The sequence below is a fragment of the Ammospiza nelsoni genome, chromosome 2 (genome assembly GCF_027579445.1).
Source record: "Ammospiza nelsoni isolate bAmmNel1 chromosome 2, bAmmNel1.pri, whole genome shotgun sequence".
Classification (NCBI taxonomy): domain Eukaryota; kingdom Metazoa; phylum Chordata; class Aves; order Passeriformes; family Passerellidae; genus Ammospiza; species Ammospiza nelsoni.
Window position 1 is genome coordinate 120,491,286 of NC_080634.1, and position 18,663 is coordinate 120,509,948.

Genomic DNA, 18,663 nt, shown 5'->3' on the forward strand with positions numbered 1-18,663 from the left:
CACAGCTGGGGAGGGGAGCTGGGGGGCAGCCCTCAAGGGGCGTGGGGCTCTTCTCTGGCCACCCCCAGCCCCCCACAAGCCCTTCCAGCGGCTCCCCCTGCCCCTCACTCCCCCCACGCCTCGGGACGCTGTCAGCAGGGGCAGTGGGATGCTGGCCCTGCCGTGGGTGAGGGGCCAGACCGCGACCCCCAGGCAGCCCCCACCCCACGGGACCCATCCTCACCCCCCCAGGCCCGGCTGCCCCCTGGGATAAAGTGCACATGAAGCCAGGATGGCGCTTGGGGGGCAGGCGAGGCCGCGGGGCAGCCGTGCCCCCGGTGCAGCTGCAGGCTCCTGCTGCCGTGCCCGGTGCCCGGCGCCGTGCCCGTCACTGCAGGTAGCGATAGGCCTTGAAGCAGTGGTTGCCCGAGTCAGCCACGACCACGTGGCCGTCGGAGGTGAGGGCCAGCCCCTGCGGGCCGTACAGCGGGTCGGCCGCCGTGTTGATGTAGGACAGGAACGAGCCCGCGCTGTCAAACACCTGCGGGAGTGCACAGCGCTGTGCCCCAGGGCCCGGGGACAGCCAGCCCAGGGACCCCCAATGGCCCCACGGCCCGGGGACAGCCAGCCCTGAGAGCCCCCAGCCCTGCAGGACGCACTCCCTGTGGGGGCACGGGGTCAAGATCCCCCTGGGTCTATTCCAGTTAACCCAAGACCCTCCCAGTTGCTCCCAGGTGAGCCCAGACCCCTTCTCAGTCCATCCCAGTTGCTCTTGGTGCAAAACTCTTCCCAGTTCCTCCCAGTTGCCCCGAGGCCCCCGTGGAGCATTCCCAGCTGACCAGAGACCCTCCTCTGTTGCTCCCAGTTGCCTGACCCCTCCCAGCTGACCGCAGCCCCTGCACAGACTCTGCCCACTGACCCAAGATCCTCTCCAGCCACTCTCAAACCCAGCTGTGCCTGGCTCCCTGCAGGTGCCCCTGGCACACACGTGGGATGGGGAGGGGGCAGGGCTGAGCCCCTTGGGCTGCGCTGGGGGATGTGTGCAGGTACAGGTGTGCAGGTGTGCAGGTACAGGTGTCAGATGCAAGTGTCAGTGCAGGTGCAGGTATGCAGGTGCAGGCACAGGTGTCTGTGCAGGCACAGGTGTCTGTCTGTCTGTGTGGGCATGGGTGTCTGTGCAGGTACAGGTGTGCAAGCACAGGTGTCTGTGCAGGCACAGGTGTCGGTGTGTCTGTACAGGCACAGGTGTGTGCGTGTCTGTGCCAGCACAGGTGTCCGTGTGTCTGTGAAGGCACAGGTGTCCGTGTAGGCACAGGTGTCAATGTGTCTGTGCTGGCACAGGTGTCCGTGTGTCCGTGCAGGCACAGGTGTCGGTGTGTCTGTGTCCGTGCGGGCACAGGTGTCCGTGTGTCTGTGCCAGCACAGGTGTCGGTGTGTCCGTGCAGGCACAGCTGTCCGTGTGTCCGTGTAGGCACAGGTGTCCGTGTGTCCGTGCAGGCACAGCTGTCCGTGTGTCCGTGTAGGCACAGGTGTCCGTGTGTCCGTGCCGGCACAGGTGTCCATGTGTCCGTGCCGGCACAGGTGTCGGTGTGTCCGTGCAGGCACAGGTGTCCGTGTGTCCGTGTAGGCACAGGTGTCCGTGTGTCTGTGTCCGTGCGGGCACAGGTGTCCGTGTGTCCGTGCCGGCACAGGTGTCCGTGTGTCCGTGCCGGCACAGGTGTCCGTGTGTCCGTGTGTCCGTGCAGTCACAGGTGTCGGTGTGTCCGTGCGGGCACAGGTGTCCGTGTGTCCGTGCGGGCACAGGGCGGTACCTGGATGCGGCTGTTGCCCCAGTCAGCCACGATGATGTTGCCGTTGCTGTCCACGGCCACCCCCGTGGGCGCGTTGAACTGCCCGTTGCCCTCGCCGTGTGAGCCGAACTTGAACAGGAACTCACCCTCGGCGTTGTACACCTGGGGGGCACGGGGGGTCACTGCAGCCCCCAGGCTGCCCTCGGAGCACAGGGGGGTCACTGCAGCCCCCAGCCCACCCTCAGAGCACCAGGGGCTCTCAGCACCTGCCTGTGCCTGTGCTCACCTTCACAGAGTGGTTGTGGAAGTCGGTCACCACGATCTCATTCTTGTTGTTGACAGCCACAAAATGGGGTCCTGAGGAGATAAAGGGGACTCAGCCCGAGAGGGGCACGGGAATCATCCCCAGGACTGGGGGACTCAGCCCTGAGGGGAATGGCGGGGTTCAGCCCTGGCCCCATGGCAGGACCAGGATGGAGCCAGAGCCCTGAGGTACGGACAGAGCCCAGAACTCAGAGCCCCCAGGATGGAGCCACTGCCAGAACCTGAGGCCAGGGCCCTGGCCCAGAATTGAACCCAGAACCCAGATCCACAATCTGTATCCAGAACCAAACCCAGTCCCCCAGTCTAGGACACACAGCTCAGAACCCAGACCCAAACCCAGAACCTGGAACCTCATCCCAGCCTGGGAACCAGAACCAAACCCTGAACTCAGAGCCTGGGATCTCAGTCCTGAACCAGAACCCAGAGATAGAACCTAGAACTGGATCAGAGCCCTGAACATGGTGCTGGACCTAGACCCAGATTCTGGCTCCCTGTCCAGCCCCAGAACTCAAACCAGAGCTCAGAACAAGTCCTGAGCCCAGAACCTGAACCCACAGCCCAGAGCTGGATCCAGAAAGCCCAGAGCTGGATCCAGAACTGCAGCCTGGACCTGTGCCCCAGCCTCAGGCCGTTCTTGGGCTCCCAGTGCCACCAGCTGTCCCAGCAAGGCGGGGCACACACGGTGCTGCCTGCCCTGGGCTCCCAGCTGGGGTGCCAGGGCAGGTACCTGCGAACTGGCGCTCGGCGGTGCCGCGGGAGCCGAACCGTGCCACCAGCTTGCCATTGGGCTGGAAGATGAAGACGCAGCAAGCCTTGTTGTCCACCACGATGATGTGCCCGTTTTTGTCCACGGCGACACCCTTGGGGCCCATCAGCCGGCCCGCGCCCAGCTTCGTCTGGGGGGGACAGGCAGTGAGGCTGGGACTGCCACGGACCCCCCGCCCACGGCTCCCCCCAGAGCCCTGCAGGCCTCACCTTGAACTTGCCCTCAGGTGAGAACACACTGACCCAGCGGTTGTCGTAGTCGGCCACGATGATGTCACCGTTGGTGTCCACTGAGACCCCCGTGGGGCGCTGGAGCTGCCCCGGGGAACGGCCCCGCACCCCGAAACGCAGCCGGAACTGCCCCTCGTTACTGAACACCTGCGAGGGCAGCACGGTCAGGGAGCCAGGGGAGCACCCCACACCCCAAAACGCAGCTGGAACTGCCCCTCACTGAACACACTGAACATCTGCAACGGCAGCAGGCTCAGGGAGCCAGGGGAACGGCCCCGCACCCCAAAACACAGCTGGAACTGCCCCCCATTGGAGAACCACTGTGGGGGCCAGGGGAGAGCAGGGGGAGTCAGTGGGGGTCCTGGGACACTTCGGGGATCCTGGAGGGGACTGTACCTGCACGCATTGGTTACTGCTGATGGGGTCAGTGGGGATCCAGGGTTACCCGGGGGGGTCAGTGGGGGTCCCAAGGGTCCATACCTGCACGCACTGGTTGCTGCTGTCGGGGTCAGTGGGGGTCAACAAGAGTCAGTGGGGGTCCTGGGGGGGTTTGGAGGTCCCAAGGGTGTCCGTACCTGCACGCACTGGTTGTTGCTGTCGGCCACGACAATGCGGCCAGCGCTGGACGTGGAGATCCCCTGCAGGTTGGTGAACTCGCCCTTCTCCCGGCCACGGCTGCCTGCAGGCACCAGTCAGGGGGCACACGGGGCCCCAGGACACCACTCACCACCCCAGGGAGCCACGAGGAGCCCAGGGAGACCCCACCATCCTGGGGAGCCCCCCATCATCCCCAGACACCCCCTGCCCTCGCTCACCGACGCGAAAGATGAGCTCGTCCTCGATGGGGTTCTCCTTGCGCTTGGCGCTGCCGTACATGCTGGCGGGGCGGCGCAGGGCCTTCTGCCGCACGTGCCCCCCGCCCGGGGACTTGACGCGGCGCTTGGCCTCCTCGGGGGACGGGGGCACGTCGCTGGGGCGCAGGGCGCGCGCGCGGAACGGGGAGCCGCGCACGGGCTGCCCGTACAGCAGGATGGACAGCACGAAGTCGCCCTCGCTGCGCGGCGTGTACACCAGCTCGTAGGTGCCGTTGCGGTTGTCCTGCACCTCGGCCTCGGCCGCGGCGCCGTCGGGGCCCGTCACGGCGAAGCGCAGGCGGGCGCCGCCGCTGCGCACCAGCGCCCCGTCCTTGTCCTTGGTGGTGACGCTGAGCGAGCAGGGCTGCCCCACCACGGCCTGGCGCAGCCCCTCGCCCGTGGCCACCGTGGTGTGCGCCGTGGCGCTGGTGGTCAGCAGCGCGCCCAGGTTCTGGATGGAGCGGCGCAGCCCCTCGGGCTCGGCGTGGAACTCGAGCTGCGCGTTCTCGTGCGGGTGCTCGGGGAAGGGCCGCGCTGCCAGCTCCCGCAGCCGCTCGCCCATCTGCTTCTGCACCAGCAGCACCTCCGTGGCCGAGCCGTGGTGCAGCGCCTGCTCCGTGAACGCGCAGCTGCTCAGGATGCTCTCCTGGCCCTGCCGCAGCACCTCCAGCTGCGCCTCCAGCACCTGCGCGACCAGGAGACCACCTGTGGCACCAGTGGGACCCCAGGGCCAGCACCCACACCCAAACCACAGTACATCACCTGTGGCACCAGTGGGACCCCAGGGCCAGCACCCACACCTGAACCACAGGACATCATCACCTGTGGCACCGGCTGGGACCCCAGTGCCAGCACCCACATCCAAACCACAGTACATCACCTGTGGCACCAGTGGGACCCCAGTGCCAGCACCCACATCCAAACCACAGGACATCATCACCTGTGGCACCGGCTGGGACCCCAGTGCTAACACCCACACTTGAGCCACATCCTGGCCCTGCTGCAGCACCTCCAGTTGCTCCTCCGTGCATCCTGTGAGGATGGCACGTCTCTGTGGTGTCCGTGTGGGACCCCCACACCCAGCAGCCCTAACCAATGCTCTGCCTGCTCCCCCACCTGCACCCCAGCCATGGCCACAAGCCCAGTGCTGGCGCTGCACTGGGACCCCAGCTGTTGCACCGGCTGGGCCACGGGCAGAGGGGCACAGCTGGGGTACCCACACACCCCCAGGAAGGGCTGGTGAAGGGCACAGAGCCCCAGGTGTGTTACCTGCTGCTTGGCAGCACAGGTGGCCTCCAGGTCGCGCAGCAGCACCTCCCGCCGCTGCCGCAGCGCTGCCTCCAGCTCCTCGAAGCTGCTCCCGATCTCGGCCTCGGCCTCAGCCCGGCGCTGCCCCAGCTGCCGGCTGATCTCGGCCACCAGCCCCACAGCTGCCGCCAGCTGCGGGAGCCTGGGGAGACACGGGCACCCCCTCAAGTCCCAAACCCCCACCCGCCCCACCTGAACCCTGCAGCCCCCCACAGCACCCTCACCCAGCTGTGGCATTCTGCAGAGGGTGGACACGGGCACTCCCTGAACCCTCAAACCCCAGAGCACCCACGACGCCCTCAGGCACAGTGTGTGGGTGGCACGAAGCTGGCACTGATGGCAGTGGGAGCGGGGCCCTGGGGACCCCCAGCCCCCCTTGCCCCGTACCTGGCGCGCACAGCGTCGAGCTGGTGCTGCAGGGCTGCCTTGTGCTGCTCCAGCACGTCGCGCAGCGGCACGGTGCGGTGGTCCCGGTGCTCCCGCCGCTCGCCCTCCGTGCACTCCCGGCACATGGCCGTCTCGCAGGGCTCGCAGTAGAACTCCATCACCTGCCACACCTGCGCTCACCTGCTGCCCCGCGCTCAGCCCGAGGAGCCTGCAGCCCGCCCCAAACCCCCCTCTGAGCCCACACAGCCTCTCCCAGACTCGCGGGACCACTGCAGCCTCCCCAGACCCTCTGTGGACCCTTTCTCCAAGGCCTGCAGCGCCCCCAGCCCCCCTGACCCTCACGGCCCTCCTTAGCCTTCCCCAGATCCCAGCCCTCCTAAAGCCTCTCCAGCTCCTGCAGGTCCCCAGTGCCCCTGAGTCACATCAGCCCTCGGGACCCCCCAGCCCCCCAGGTCCCCGCAGCCCCCCCATGAACACCCTGAGCCCCCAGCACAGCCCCCGGGCAGCCCCCGGCCCCACCTTTCCCTCGTGGTTGGGGCAGCAGAGCGGCTGCCCGGTGGCGGCGCCCAGGGGCGGCAGGGGCGCGGGGGGGGCCCCGCGGGGGTCGGGGTCCCGCTGCAGCACCTCCATCAGGTTGGTGATGAAGAAGTTGTTGGGCAGCGCCGGGACCCCCCGCTCGGGCAGGATGGAGGTCTGGCGGCACACGGGGCACGACAGGGACAGGCTCTGGGCCGGAATGTAGTTCTGCAGACACCTGGGGTCACAGGGGTCAGGGGTCACGGGGGCACTGGGGTCAGGGGTCACACGGGGCATGGCAGGGACAGGCTGGGCAGGGACAGCAGTGGGGGCACAGGGGGCTCGTGGGTCCAGATACAGGAACAACAGGGGGACCGGTGAGGGGATGGATGGGGGGACAGGGCCCGCTGGGCTGGGGATGGGGGATGGCTCTGGGGGCAGAACAGGGGGATGAAGGGACAGACGGATGCACAGGGACACAGGGGAACAGACGGGCAGGTTGATGGGGGGACAGAAGGGTGAACGTGCCACCTAGGGCTGGGGGCAGGTACAGAGCAGGATGGACAGATGAACACAGGGGTCAGGGTGCAGGACAAGGGCACGTGGATAGGCCTGGGGACAGAGGGATGGACAGGGGGGCTGCACACACTGACAGTGGGACAGGAGCAGCAGGATGGACAGACAGGGCAATGAGGAACACAGGGAGAGGGGGCAGCAGACAGACCGAAGGGCTGGGGTGCAGGCAGAGAGCAGGGGGAGAGATGGACACACGGACATGGGGGCTGCGTGGTGGAACACCAGGGGGTGAGAACAGGGTGGGAGGGACAGACAAACCAGGGGACAGATGGACAAGATGGCAGGGCTGCAGTGTCACACTGGGGTGCAGGAGGAGGGCAGACGGACAGTCACATGGGGGGGCTGCACAGTGTCACACGAGGATGGGAGACACAGATGGACAGACAGACAGGAGGGCTGTGCGGTGTCACACCAGGTGGGGGAGAGGCAGGGGAGCGGGCAGTCGGACAGATGGACAAGGGTTGCAGTGCCAGTGCCCCTGGGGACATGGATGGATGGATGGATGGATGGATGGATGGATGGATGGATGGATGGATGGAGCAGGACCAGAGGGCTCTGGGAGCACAGAGAGAGGGGGCCATCAGCAACAAGGCCCCCCCACTGGGGGAGCCAGCCATTGTTCCCCCAGCTCCCGCAATCGGGGGGCTCAGGGGCTCTGCAGCCCTCCCAGAGAAGTGGGGTGTGGAGGGCACAGAGCCCTGGGCAGGGGGTCCCAGCCCCACCGTGAGCCATGGGACGCAGGGGGGGCCCAGCCCAGCCCCCAGCTCTGGGGACACAGGAGGCCTGACCCCATGTGTCACTGGGAGGGCAGGGAGTGCAGCGGGGCCTGGCGCACACCAGTGGGGCTGAGGGGCGCTCTGCTCACACTGAGGGTTTAGGGGCTGCAGTGGGGCACACCGGGGCTGCAGGGACACAGGGGGTGCAGCAAGGCAGAGGGGGCTGGGTGCACTGGGGGCAGAGGGATGGTTGCTGGAGGGGCAGAGCAGCTGGGGGCTGCAGGGGGGCAGTAAGGACATGGGGTGCATTTGGAGGGTGGCAGTGCCGGGCTGCAGTCAGGGCTCTGGGGGGTGCAGGGGGCCCAGGGCACAGTGGGGATGTGCTGGGGATGGATGCTGGCAGGGTGCAGAGAGCACGGGAGGGGTGCAGGGGGGCTCAGAGACACGGTGGGGATGGAGAGTGGGGGTGCAGTGGGGTGCAGGGAGGAAGTGTAATGAGGGGTCCCCCCTCTCACAGAAGGTTTGCAGGCAGGGATTGGGTTCAGGGGCTGCAGGGGGGGCTCAGGAGGGGTTCAGGGGGTGCAGGGGGGGCTCGGGTGGGTTCGGGAGGTCGCACCTCTCGCAGAAGGTGTGCAGGCAGGGCAGCACCTTGGGGTTGCAGTAGCGGTCGAGGCAGATGCTGCAGATCAGGAACTGCTGGTCAATCTGCCGCACCACCGGGCTGGCGGGCTCGTGGCGGGCCATGGTGGCTCCTCAGCCTGGCAGGCACAGCACAGTGAGGGGCACGCACCCTGCAGCGCCCACGGCCGCCGCCAGCCCCGGGCATCACGCAGCCCCCACCCGCCCCACAGGCTCGCGGTGGGTCACGGCAGACCCTCCGCCTGAGGACGGGGCAATTTAAATGCTGGGGAGGCCCTGCATGGCGCCCTGCAGCCCAGCACTGAACCACAGTGCCCCACAGCCCCCTGCGCACCCCACAGCCCCACAGAGGGCCATAAGGAGGGACACTCACCCCACGGCATGAGGGCTCGGCTCCCCGGGGCACCCACAGCCCCCGCCCCAAGGCATCCCGCAGTCCCCGGCCCCACGGACACCTTGTGGGGCACACACGGGACCCCTCTGGCCCCACCGTGCCCACGGCACCCACAGCCTCACACAGCACCGCGTCCCCGGCACTGCCCTGCCCCTCCCGCCCCTCGGAACGCACTGACCCACAGCCCCTCTCCTTGGCCCCGCGGCACCATCCATGGTGAGGAATGGCCGCAGGGCACCCGCAGCACCCACAGCAGCCGTCCTCCCGCCCCACGGGCACACCCCGCCGCCGCCGCCACCGCCTCCTCCTGCGCCCCCGGCACCGAGCCCAGCCCCGGTCCCGTGGGACACCCCTCAGCCCCCGTGTCCCGGTGCCGCACTGACCCCACAGCCCCGTGCCCCCCGCCCCGGCCCCGGCCCCGCTCACGGCGCTGCGGCGGCTCCGCGCTCCAGGCCGCGGCCCCGCCCCGGCCGCCATTGTGCGGCACCGCCCCCCCCGCGGCACCGGGGCACGGCGGGCCCGGGGGTCGCACGGCCCGGGGGGCCCGGGGGGCGCTGCCCGCGGCCATCAGCCCCCCCGCCCCTCGCAGCCCTGCCCGCGGTGTGCCCCCTCACCCCCCGCCCGGTGCCCGGTGCCCGGTGCCGGTGCCGCCCCGCTCACCCCGCACTCACCCCCCCCGCAGCCCCCTCCTCGCTCCCGCGCGCGCCGCGGGACCCCACGGCGCATCCTCGGCCCCGGCCCGGGATGCGACAGGGAGGCGGCCGGGCCGGGCCGCACCAACCGCGCTCCGCAGGGGGAGGCGGAACGCGCCACCGCCTCCCCGTGCCACGGAGCCCGCCCCCGAGGACGCCCCGCTCGCGGTGCCGGGGCGCCGCCGCAGGACGCGCTGCCGCCCTCGACTGGGGGGTTCGTGGGGAGGGGGCGGTGGAAAAGTGTGCGCAGTGACTCCTCGGCCCCCCCTCCGGCGGCAGTGGTCTCGCCTGGGCTGTGGCTCTGCAGCTGGGGGGGGGCTCCGCGCATCCAGGGGTACCCGGCTGTTGCCACGGCAACCACATCCCGACCCCGAATCTGGGGGGGCTGACCCCAAACTGGAGCGGGAGCGGGGCCGGGGAACAATGTGGGCACACACTGGTGGGGGGGGGCACGGCGCGGCGGGGGTACCGAGCGTGGGGTGGCGGGCGGGATAAATTGGGCAGTAGGAAGAATATAAAAGGGGGAATAAAGGGAAGGTCAAGGCGAACAGGTGGGTACAAAGGGCGGCGAGGGAGATGCACAGGTAAAAACGGGGGTAACACAGGGATTATAGAGGGGTGGTATAAAGGAGGTACAGGCCGGGTACAAAGGGGTTTTTAAAGGGGGGGATAGGACTAAAATCAGAGCCCAGTAGGCCCGCCCCAGCCCCTCAGTTTTTATGGAGCCCACGCTTCTTCCCACCTGCCAGCTGCCACAGCTCCTCCTCCACGTGGGACCCCCTCATCACCGTCCCCCCCTCAGCTGGTGCCCCCCCCACCCGTTCAGGACGTGGCATCGAGCCCACGTGCTGCAGCTTCCCGGGAATTCCAGCAGAGCCCCACTGCCTCCTTTGGGTGAGGCAGATGGGGCCTCCTGGACAGGGCATCCTGGCAGAGCTGGAGCCCCAGGGGTGCAGAGGAGGTGCCCCCATCCCCAGGCAGGTCACTGCTGGAGTGGGCCATGGGGGGATGATGGCCACAGGGACAGGAAGGTGCTGACCCGGCCCAGCACATTTGAGGACCCATCAGGGAGACCCACCAGCTCCAGGATGGAGCCAGAGCTCTGCCATGAACCAGCCCCCCAATAAATCTGTCCCAATCCACATGGGGACCCCAACATGATCTCCTGACCCTCCACCTTGTCCTCAGTGTCTGGAAGGTTCCACAGCCAGGCCAGACGTGGTTGTGCAGCCATCACAGTGCCCCAGGAGCAGGGACGATGATGATGGTGATGGGGGTGACCTGCCTTGGAACACGGGACCCACCCCCAGGACCCCCCATCCCCAGCAGGCACCCCCAGAAGCAGCAGGGTGGGCTAAGGCTCTGCGTGTCCCCTGAGCACCAGCAGGACGGTAGGCATCAGCTGCTGGGACACCTGCAGCACCCTGGGATCAGTGCTGGGACACCTGCAGCACCGTGGGGATCAGTGCTGGGACACCTGCAGCACCGTGGGGATCAGTGCTGGGACACCTGCAGCACCGTGGGATCAGTGCTGGGACACCTGCAGCACCCTGGGATCAGTGCTGGGACACCTGCAGCACCCTGGGATCAGTGCTGGGACACCTGCAGCACAGTGGATCAGTGCTGGGACACCTGCAGCACCGTGGGATCAGTGCTGGGACACCTGCAGCACCCTGGGATCAGTGCTGGGACACCTGCAGCACCGTGGGGATCAGTGCTGGGACACCTGCAGCACCGTGGGGATCAGTGCTGGGACACCTGCAGCACCGTGGGGATCAGTGCTGGGACACCTGCAGCACTGTGGGATCAGTGCTGGGACAGCTGCAGCACTGTGGGATCAGTGCTGGGACACCTGCAGCACAGTGGATCAGTGCTGGGACACCTGCAGCACCGTGGGATCAGTGCTGGGACACCTGCAGCACCCTGGGATCAGTGCTGGGACACCTGCAGCACAGTGGGGATCAGCACGGGCTCCCCTCCACCAAGGACCTCCACCTGCACCTCCAGCGGCTCCTGCTCCCCACAGAGCCCCCCGCTCCTTCCCCTAGTGGATGGGCCTGGGGGCACAGAGCCCTCATCCCTTGGGGACAGACACCCACCCGAGCCCGGTGTGGCCAGGGATGCCCACATCCATGTCTGGGGAGCGGCAGCACCCCATGGGAGGGTTTCAGTGTTCCAGGGGGCTGAGGCAGAGGGTGTCCTGGAGGAAGGTTCAGGGGGGCTGGGAATCTTCTGAAGGCAGTGTCCCAGGGGCCAGTGAGTGTCCTGGGGGTGTCCAGGAGCCCCAGGGGAGCAGCAATTGGACAAATACAATGCCGCAGAGAGTAGGAATAGATTGAAGGGTGATGGAGGAGGGCACCGTTGGCACAGGCCCCAGTGCCTGGCCTGGGGGAGTCCATCCTGTGGGACTCCCGAGCTCTCAGTGACACCAGTGGGACAGTGGCAATGGTGCCAGGAACCCCAGGCCGATCCCACCCAGCCTGCCCCTGTGGTGCCCCCCATCCATTGACTCCCACCTGGGCTGGTTCATGCTGGTGCCATGGGGCTGGAGCAAGGGGTGGCTCCCCTCACCAGACACAAGGGAGCAGGGTCCCCCCACGCCCCTTGCTCGCCCCCAGAGCCCTCTCTCCCGGGCTCCAGCTCAGTCCCCCTCCGAGCCTGGGCCCCCACAAGCAGCAGCCAGCCCCCTTGCCCTAGGGCTCCATCAGGGTCCTCACCCTCGGGGGGCTCGTGTCCCATCTCCCACCCTCCCTGGCAGCCCCAGCCCCTCCCTGCCCCGCTGTGGCTTGGCACACACTGATCTGTACCATTTATTGGGGTTTTACACAAGTCAGGGCCTTGGGGGTCAGACCGTCACCAGGGCGGGGCAGGGGGAAGTCGGATCCCGACATTAAATTATGAGTTAAATTAATGAGCAAGAAAAACCAACAGTTTTGTCTCAGGAGAAAGTGCCCAAGTGCGGGGGTAGGCGGGGGGCCCCTCGTGGGGTGGGGGCGGGCCCTGGCCGGGACCCCAGCCCCCCGTGTGCAGCACAGGCGCCCCAGTCCGGGACACGCGTGTGCCCGCACACGGACACGCACGGACACGCGTGTGCCCGCACACGGACACGCGTGTGCCCGCACACGGACACGCACGGACACGCGTGTGCCCACACACGGACACGCACGGACACGCGTGTGCCCACACACGGACACGCGTGTGCCCGCACATGGACACGCAGGGACACGCGTGTGCCCGCACACGGACACGCATGCACCCCGTGCCTCCACTGACCTTTGGTCCCTGCTTGGAGACCCCGTGCTCTCCCAGGGTGCCAGGGGACCCGTGCCTGGCCAGCGACTCCCCCTGCCATGAGCAGCAGGGCACAGGGACCCCTCACCGGCCCAGCCCAGGCACCACAGCCCCGGGTAGGGAAGCAGGGGGCTCTTTGGGGGTGCAGCCCCCTGTGAATCAGGAGTGCATGAGCAGCCAGGCTGGAAACGGCCTGGAGGGGGCCGGGGTGTCCCTGGCACTGGCGGGCAGAGCAGGAGCCCCCTGGGTGCCAGGGGCAGCCCCACAGCCCCTCCCCAACACAGGGGGGCCTGGCTGTGCCAGTGCTGCCCCCACCCAGCTCCACTGTGCACAGGGCAGGGGGCTGCCTGGGGGGAGCTGGGGGGCCTGGGAGGGGCGCACCCTCATCCTGCCCCGGGGAGGCAGCACAGGGGGACAGTGGAAGGTCCTGGCTCACCCCAGGGTGAGTGGGGTGCCTGGGGGCAGCAGCCCAGCCAGCCCCCTTGGGAGTGTCAGGGGCAGGGGGGCTCCAGCTGTCTGCTGTGTGGGGTCTGTGCCGAGGAGCTGCTGCACCCTGCCCTGAGGAGGGGCTGTGGGATGAGGGGGGACCCAGCCCTCTGGCAGCTCCCCACACCCGGGGTCCCCCCCATCCAAGAGCAGGCCTGGGCGGTGGCCCCCACGAGCCCCCTGCCACAACTGAGGTCCATGTGTGCTCCTCCATCCCATCCGGGGGGCACGGGGGCTCACTGCTCCTCCAGCCAGGAGGGCTTCTCGGCGCCGGGGGTCTTGAGCTTGATGTTGAACTGCTTGAGGGTCTGCTCAAGCTGCTGCTGGTTCCCAGCAAAGTACGCGGAGATGGCATTGTGGAACAGCAGCAGTTGCTTGTGCATCACCTTGATCTGGGGGGGGAGGGATCATGACTGGGGGGCCTGAGCCCACCCCAGCAGCACAGAGAAGGGGTTGGAAAGTCCTCTGAGACCCCCAGAGTGCCATCGCTCCCCCCCTGCAATGCCCGTTCCACCCAATTCGTGTCCTTGAGTGACAAATCCAGTGTGGCTGTCAAATCCCTGCAGGGACCCCATCCCCGCGCCTCCTATCCCTGCACTTCCCTCCCATCCTCCTGTGTCCCAAACCCCCCCTCCTCATGTGCCCCATTCCTGCCCCATCCCACCTCTGTCTTGCATCTCCCACTCCTGCGCCCCCATCCCCACCCTGCACCCACCTTGTTCTCCTCCAAGAACTTGAGCTTGATGGCCACGTCCGCCCGCAGCTTCTCGTACTTGTCCTTGTGGCTCTGGAACTGGCTCTGGGCGGCGTCCAGGCGGCTGACGGCGCCGGCGTCGCGCGGGCCCATGCTCAGCTCCTCCAGGTCCGTGCGGTACGCGTCATACTCCAGCCTGCACGGCAGCCCAGCATCACTGACCTGCCCCCAGGCATGCCAGGAGCCCCCAGCCCCCCGAGCCCTGGCCCACCTGGCCGTCTCGTACTGCTTCACTGTCATGAGCGTGTCCTCCATGGTCTTGTTGACCAGCGTGTTGATGCTGGACACAAAGAAGTTGACGGCGCCCAGCAGCGTCTCCCCGTTCTTGCACAGCAGCTTCTGCGTCTCTGCGTTGTACCCAAACTCCTCCTGGGGACACAGGGATGGGGGCATGGTGAGGGGCCACGGATCCCATCCACACTCCCCTCCATCAAGGGTGCTGGGGGAAAAGCCCCCTGAGACCACCAGGGCCAACCACGATGCAGCGCCACCCTGCCCAGCACCAGCACGTCCACTCTTGTGCAGGTTGTGTTCCTGCCTTGGTGTCCAAGTGTGAGCCCCCAAGTCCTGACCCCCACAAGCCCAGGGTGAAGCCCCAGCCCAGGTACAGCCAGTCCCTGCCCTCACTGCAGTGTTCCCCCAGCCCTGGCACACCTGGAGCTCGGGGGATTTCTGGCTGAGGTCGGCAAAGGCGTCGCCCAGGGCGTGCTGGGTCTGCACGAGGCTGTAGAGGTGGGCCGTGAGCGCCCGTGCCAGGTGCAGCACGCTCTCGTACTTGCGCTTGGTCTCCCGCAGCAGCTCGATCTGGGTCTCCAGCTCCAGGTCCACCGTGCGGGACCCTCGGCCAAAGCGCTCCGACAGCAGCTGCTTGGTGCACTGCAGCAGGGGGAGACAGGGCCCCCAAAGCATGTGTGAGTCCCTAAACCCCTCTGAGAGCAGCTGCTGGTGCACTGCAGCAGGGGGAGATGGGCACCAAAGTATGTGTGAGTCCCCAGACCCCTCTGACCCCTCTGAGAGCAGCTGCTTGGTGCACTGCAAGCAGGGATGGGCACCAAGGCAAGTGTGAGACCCCCAAACCCCTCTGAGAGCAGCTGCTGGTGCACTGCAGCAGGGGGAGATGGAGCCCCAAGGTATGTGTGAGACCCCCAAACCCCTCTGAGAGCAGCTGCTTGTGGGAGAGGGCAGGAAGGCCCGTCAGTGTCCCCTCACCCCTCACCTTGTAGGTGTTGATGCCCCACTTCTTGACAATGTCAAACTTCTCCACGGCAATGCCACGCACGACCTCCTCTCCACCGGCTGGGGGTCCGGGGGGCGGTGGGTGCAGTCCGGGGCCTGGCACAGGGACAGGGATGGGAACCTGGCACCAGCTCCAGGAGGGCAGCAGCCATGGGCACTGGGCAGCCCCAGCCTCCAGAGCCCTTGTCCTGGAGCTGCTGTTTCCACAGCAGCATGCCCAGCTCTGGGCACACGCCCAGCACCGGCTCACAGACATCGTGGTGAGAAACCTGCTCCTGCCAGCCCCCCTGAGGGTCCCACACGGGGGCACAGAGCCCAGCCCAGCCATTTCGGCTTGCACCAGGCCCTGCCCCATCCTCACCAGGCTGGACACAGGGGGAACACTGCCCAGCAGCAGTGGCAGTGCCTCAGGTGGGCTCAGGGGCAGAGGAGCCACCTCTGAGCCCCGGGCCCGTCCCAGCGCAGGGATCAGCACCGGGCTCTGGCCACGGCACAGCCGCCACGGGCTCTCACCAGCGTCCCAGGGGAGGCCCGGGGCGGGGCGGGGCCGTACCTGCGGGAGCCGCGGCCGGGCGGGCCATCCTGCGGGCAGCGGGCGCGCTGGGGGGCACCGGCGCTCCTCGGGGGGGGTGAGGGTGGACAAGAGAGCCTGGAAATGGGGGGGCTGCGGGGCCGAGCGGGGGGGCACAGGGCACGGGACGGGGGGCAGCCAGGGCAGAGCGGACGGGGGCAGGGACAGGGACGAGAGCGCGGGCGGGCGGCAGCGGGAGAGCAACGGCAGCACGTGAGCCTTGGAACCCAGAGACGCGGGCACAGCCACGCAGACGGAGCCCCCAGCCCAGGAACCCCCCTCTGGCCCGGGGCAGGAATCCCTGACCCCAAGGGCTGGGCAGGCCTGGCGTCACAGGGACAGCAGTGGCGGTGCTCCAGGGAAGCACACGCACGTGCACTCGCTCTCTCTGCCCACACAGACCCTCCTCAAGCCCTGGGGGACCCTCAGGCAGAGGTCTGCGTGGAACAAGGACAGTGGTGCCAGGTCTCCTGGGGTGCAGAGCCCAGCTGGCCCCACTGACACAGCAAGAAGGGGTCAGTGAGGTGTGGGCTCGGGGCCCCCTGCCTGCCCCCTCATCCCCAGCACATGGATGGACATGGCTGGGCATGGCTGCACAGGAACCAGGACAGACCTGGGATCCTCCAGCACAGCAGGGACTCAGAATCCCACGGGGATGTCCTGGCCAAGGGGATGGAAATTCCCAGCAGTGACCCCACCCTGTGATAGGGGAGCACCCAGCCCAGGGAGAGCAGAGCTGGGGCAGCAGCCCCTGCTTTGCCTCAGTACAGAGCCCCCCACGCTGCCCCTGCACAGAACCCGAGCCCCCCAGGAGACACCCCAGCTAGGCCTTGTGTCATGAGTCAGGGGCACTGAGGGGAGCTGAGCCCCTCTGTCCCACGACGGCCCCGCTCCCTGCCAGGGCAGCCCCAGTACCTTTGATGGTGCCCGTGGGGATGATGCCCTCGGCTGTGCCTCCATAGCCGCCGGACACGATGCTGGTCTCGTTCAGGTTGGGTCCCGACACCATCACCTGCTGCAGGTCCTGGGGGCACAGGAGCACAGGGGGTGAGCCCTGGTACAGCCCCACACACCCCCGGGCTTCCCGAGCCCCGGACCTGCTCCAGGCCATCGTCCTCGGGCAGGCTGCTGGTGTCCCCGTTGCTGCTGATGGGGATCTCCATGGTGGCTGCCTTGCTCAGGATCCCGTCCGACATCCTCAGGGCCTGCAGGGACACGGACGAGGTGCTGGGGCCAGGACCCCCGCCCGGCCGGGGCGCCGGCAGCACCCGCGGGGCCGCGCAGGGCCAGCGGGAGGCCGCAGCGCAGGGAAGGGCCCGCACCGGCAGCCGAGCAGCCGCTGCCCCCGGGCAGGGCCTCCTGCAGCCGCTGCCCGGCCCGGCCGGCCCCCTCGGGACAGCCCTGCTCCCGGAACGGACCTGCAGGGCGGCACATCCCACAGGCACCGACCCCACCGCGGCTGCCGCCCCATCGCGCCCAGGACTGCCGGGCTCCCGCCCCTCGGGCTCCCGCTCACAAACCCCGCCGGGGATCCCCGCAGACCCTGCCCCGGACGGCGGCGCTGGCGGCGCCAGCACGGCCCCGGCCAGGAGGGCGCCCGGAGCCACGTCCGCAGGAGGGCGGGGGGGCCGCAGCGCCCGGACCGGTCCGGGCACATTCCAGAGCAGGCGGGGCCCGGGGCGGGCTCCGAGAGCCCGTTACCCGCGCCCCGTCCCCTCCCCGGCGGGCACGGCGCCCGGCCCGGCTCCAGGGTCCGGCCCCGCGGGCAGAGCCCGCCGCCGCCCAGGGCCATCCTCGCCGGTGAACGGCCCCGCAGTCCCGCAGCCTCCGGGGGCAGCCTCGGAACGGAGCCGCCCGCAGCCATGCACGGCAAGGCCCGGCACGGGACCGACCTCAGAGGGAACCCCCGGGGGCTGCTCCAGCCGGAACCGGCCCGAGCGGGCGGCGGCGGCCCGGCCTCGCCTCCGGGGCTGTCCCGCCCGGCCCCACCGGCCCCGCGGCCGCCGACCCCGCCCGGCCCCGGCCCGGCCCCACCTGCGCCCCGGCCCCGCCGGGCCCCCCCGCGCCGCTCCCGCTCCGCTTCGGCCCGGACGCGCCGAAAGTGGCGTCAAGGGCCCGGAAGCGGCGTCATCGCTGAGCCGGGCGGAAGTGACGCGCCGGAGTTCGGCGTGTGGTGCCGCGGGCGCGGAGGGACCGGGCCTGGCCGGGCCCGGGATGGACCCGGCGGCCGAGCACCGGCAGCAGCTCCGCAGCGTGAGCCTCGGGCCGGGGGCGGGGGCGGCGTGGCCCGCGAGGCCTTCATGGGAGGTCCCGGGTGCGGTGGCGTGTCCCGGCGTGTCCGGCCGTGGGATCTCGAGGTGTCGGGCTCGCCGGAGAACCGGCGGGGTCCTGGAAGGGACCCGGGCGTCTCGGGCTGGCCGGGGGCCACTGCGGGACTCGCGGTGGGTGTCGGGGGTCCCGGCCCGGTCCGCCCGGTGTGACCCGCGCCTGCTCCCCAGCTGCGGGACTTCCTGCTGGTCTACAACCGCATGACCGAGCTCTGCTTCCGCCACTGCGTCTGCAGCCTCAACTACCGGCTGCTCACGGGCCGCGAGGTGAGCGGGGCACGGCGCCCGGGGCCGCAGGCCGGGTGTCCGCCGCCCCTGACGCCCTGTCCCCCGCAGGAGTCGTGCCTGGACAGCTGCGCCGCCAGGCTGGTCCGCGCCAACCACCGCCTGATGGGCGCCTACGTGGGGCTGGTGCCCGCGCTGCTGCAGCGCCGCGCCGCCGAGCACGCGGCCGCCGCTGAGCCGGCGCCGGGCCCCGCGGAGCCCGCGGAAGGCGCTCCCGCTGCCGGCACGTAGCAGCAGCTGGCCGCAGCTCCCCGCGGCCGTCGGACGCCACTGGCGGCAGCCCGGCCCGCACGGCCTGAGCGGCCGCATCCCTGCTGCACGGAGCCCCAGGCCGGAGCAGCACCTGCGCTGGGCCCCGGGAGCCCCGAGCAGCGGCTGGGCTGTGCCGGGCACCAGGGAGGGGGGCACAGGAACAGGGGGAAGGCCCCCTAGCCCTCCTGGTTGTGGATTTCTGGGCAGTGGACTGTGAGTACCAATAAAACACCTTCACAGTAATGGCTTAGTGTGACACCTGGGGAGGGCACCAGAACCTGACCTCTGTT

General features: G+C 69.0%; 3 protein-coding genes across 7 annotated transcripts; 1 reads left to right on the forward strand and 2 right to left on the reverse strand.

The window, feature by feature from the left end:
- Window positions 1-239: 239 nt before the first annotated feature.
- TRIM3 (tripartite motif containing 3) lies at window positions 240-9,256 on the reverse strand. 2 transcript variants are annotated; one of them, XM_059493851.1, is made up of 12 exons: window positions 9,151-9,256; window positions 8,063-8,204; window positions 6,158-6,392; window positions 5,639-5,799; window positions 5,213-5,393; window positions 3,905-4,628; window positions 3,665-3,768; window positions 3,069-3,236; window positions 2,821-2,989; window positions 2,056-2,126; window positions 1,791-1,931; window positions 240-520 (listed from the first exon to the last, which is right to left on the reverse strand). In XM_059493851.1, exons 2-12 carry the CDS (start codon window positions 8,188-8,190, stop codon window positions 368-370), a joined length of 2,235 nt encoding a protein of 744 aa, XP_059349834.1. In that variant the 5' UTR covers window positions 8,191-8,204; window positions 9,151-9,256; the 3' UTR covers window positions 240-367. The 2 variants fall into 2 exon arrangements, with proteins under 2 accessions (XP_059349834.1, XP_059349835.1); XM_059493852.1 differs by lacking the exon at window positions 9,151-9,256 and adding an exon at window positions 8,906-8,942.
- Window positions 9,257-12,356: 3,100 nt separating this feature from the next.
- ARFIP2 (ADP ribosylation factor interacting protein 2) lies at window positions 12,357-17,610 on the reverse strand. Of its 3 annotated transcripts, XM_059493809.1 has the most exons (9): window positions 17,544-17,610; window positions 16,607-16,714; window positions 16,425-16,533; window positions 15,492-15,602; window positions 14,919-15,034; window positions 14,357-14,578; window positions 13,914-14,071; window positions 13,664-13,838; window positions 12,357-13,340 (listed from the first exon to the last, which is right to left on the reverse strand). In XM_059493809.1, the coding sequence occupies exons 2-9, from the start codon at window positions 16,703-16,705 to the stop codon at window positions 13,185-13,187; spliced, it is 1,146 nt and encodes a 381-aa protein (XP_059349792.1). In that variant the 5' UTR covers window positions 16,706-16,714; window positions 17,544-17,610; the 3' UTR covers window positions 12,357-13,184. The 3 variants fall into 3 exon arrangements, with proteins under 3 accessions (XP_059349792.1, XP_059349793.1, XP_059349794.1); XM_059493810.1 differs by lacking the exons at window positions 15,492-15,602; window positions 17,544-17,610 and having other exon boundaries at window positions 16,607-16,818; XM_059493811.1 differs by lacking the exons at window positions 14,357-14,578; window positions 17,544-17,610 and having other exon boundaries at window positions 16,607-16,818.
- Window positions 17,611-17,656: 46 nt separating this feature from the next.
- On the forward strand, window positions 17,657-18,616 carry TIMM10B (translocase of inner mitochondrial membrane 10B). 2 transcript variants are annotated; one of them, XM_059493616.1, is made up of 3 exons: window positions 17,657-17,762; window positions 18,008-18,103; window positions 18,173-18,616. In XM_059493616.1, the coding sequence occupies exons 1-3, from the start codon at window positions 17,724-17,726 to the stop codon at window positions 18,350-18,352; spliced, it is 315 nt and encodes a 104-aa protein (XP_059349599.1). In that variant the 5' UTR covers window positions 17,657-17,723; the 3' UTR covers window positions 18,353-18,616. The 2 variants fall into 2 exon arrangements, with proteins under 2 accessions (XP_059349599.1, XP_059349598.1); XM_059493615.1 differs by having other exon boundaries at window positions 17,658-17,762; window positions 18,008-18,616.
- The last annotated feature ends 47 nt before the right edge of the window (window positions 18,617-18,663 follow it).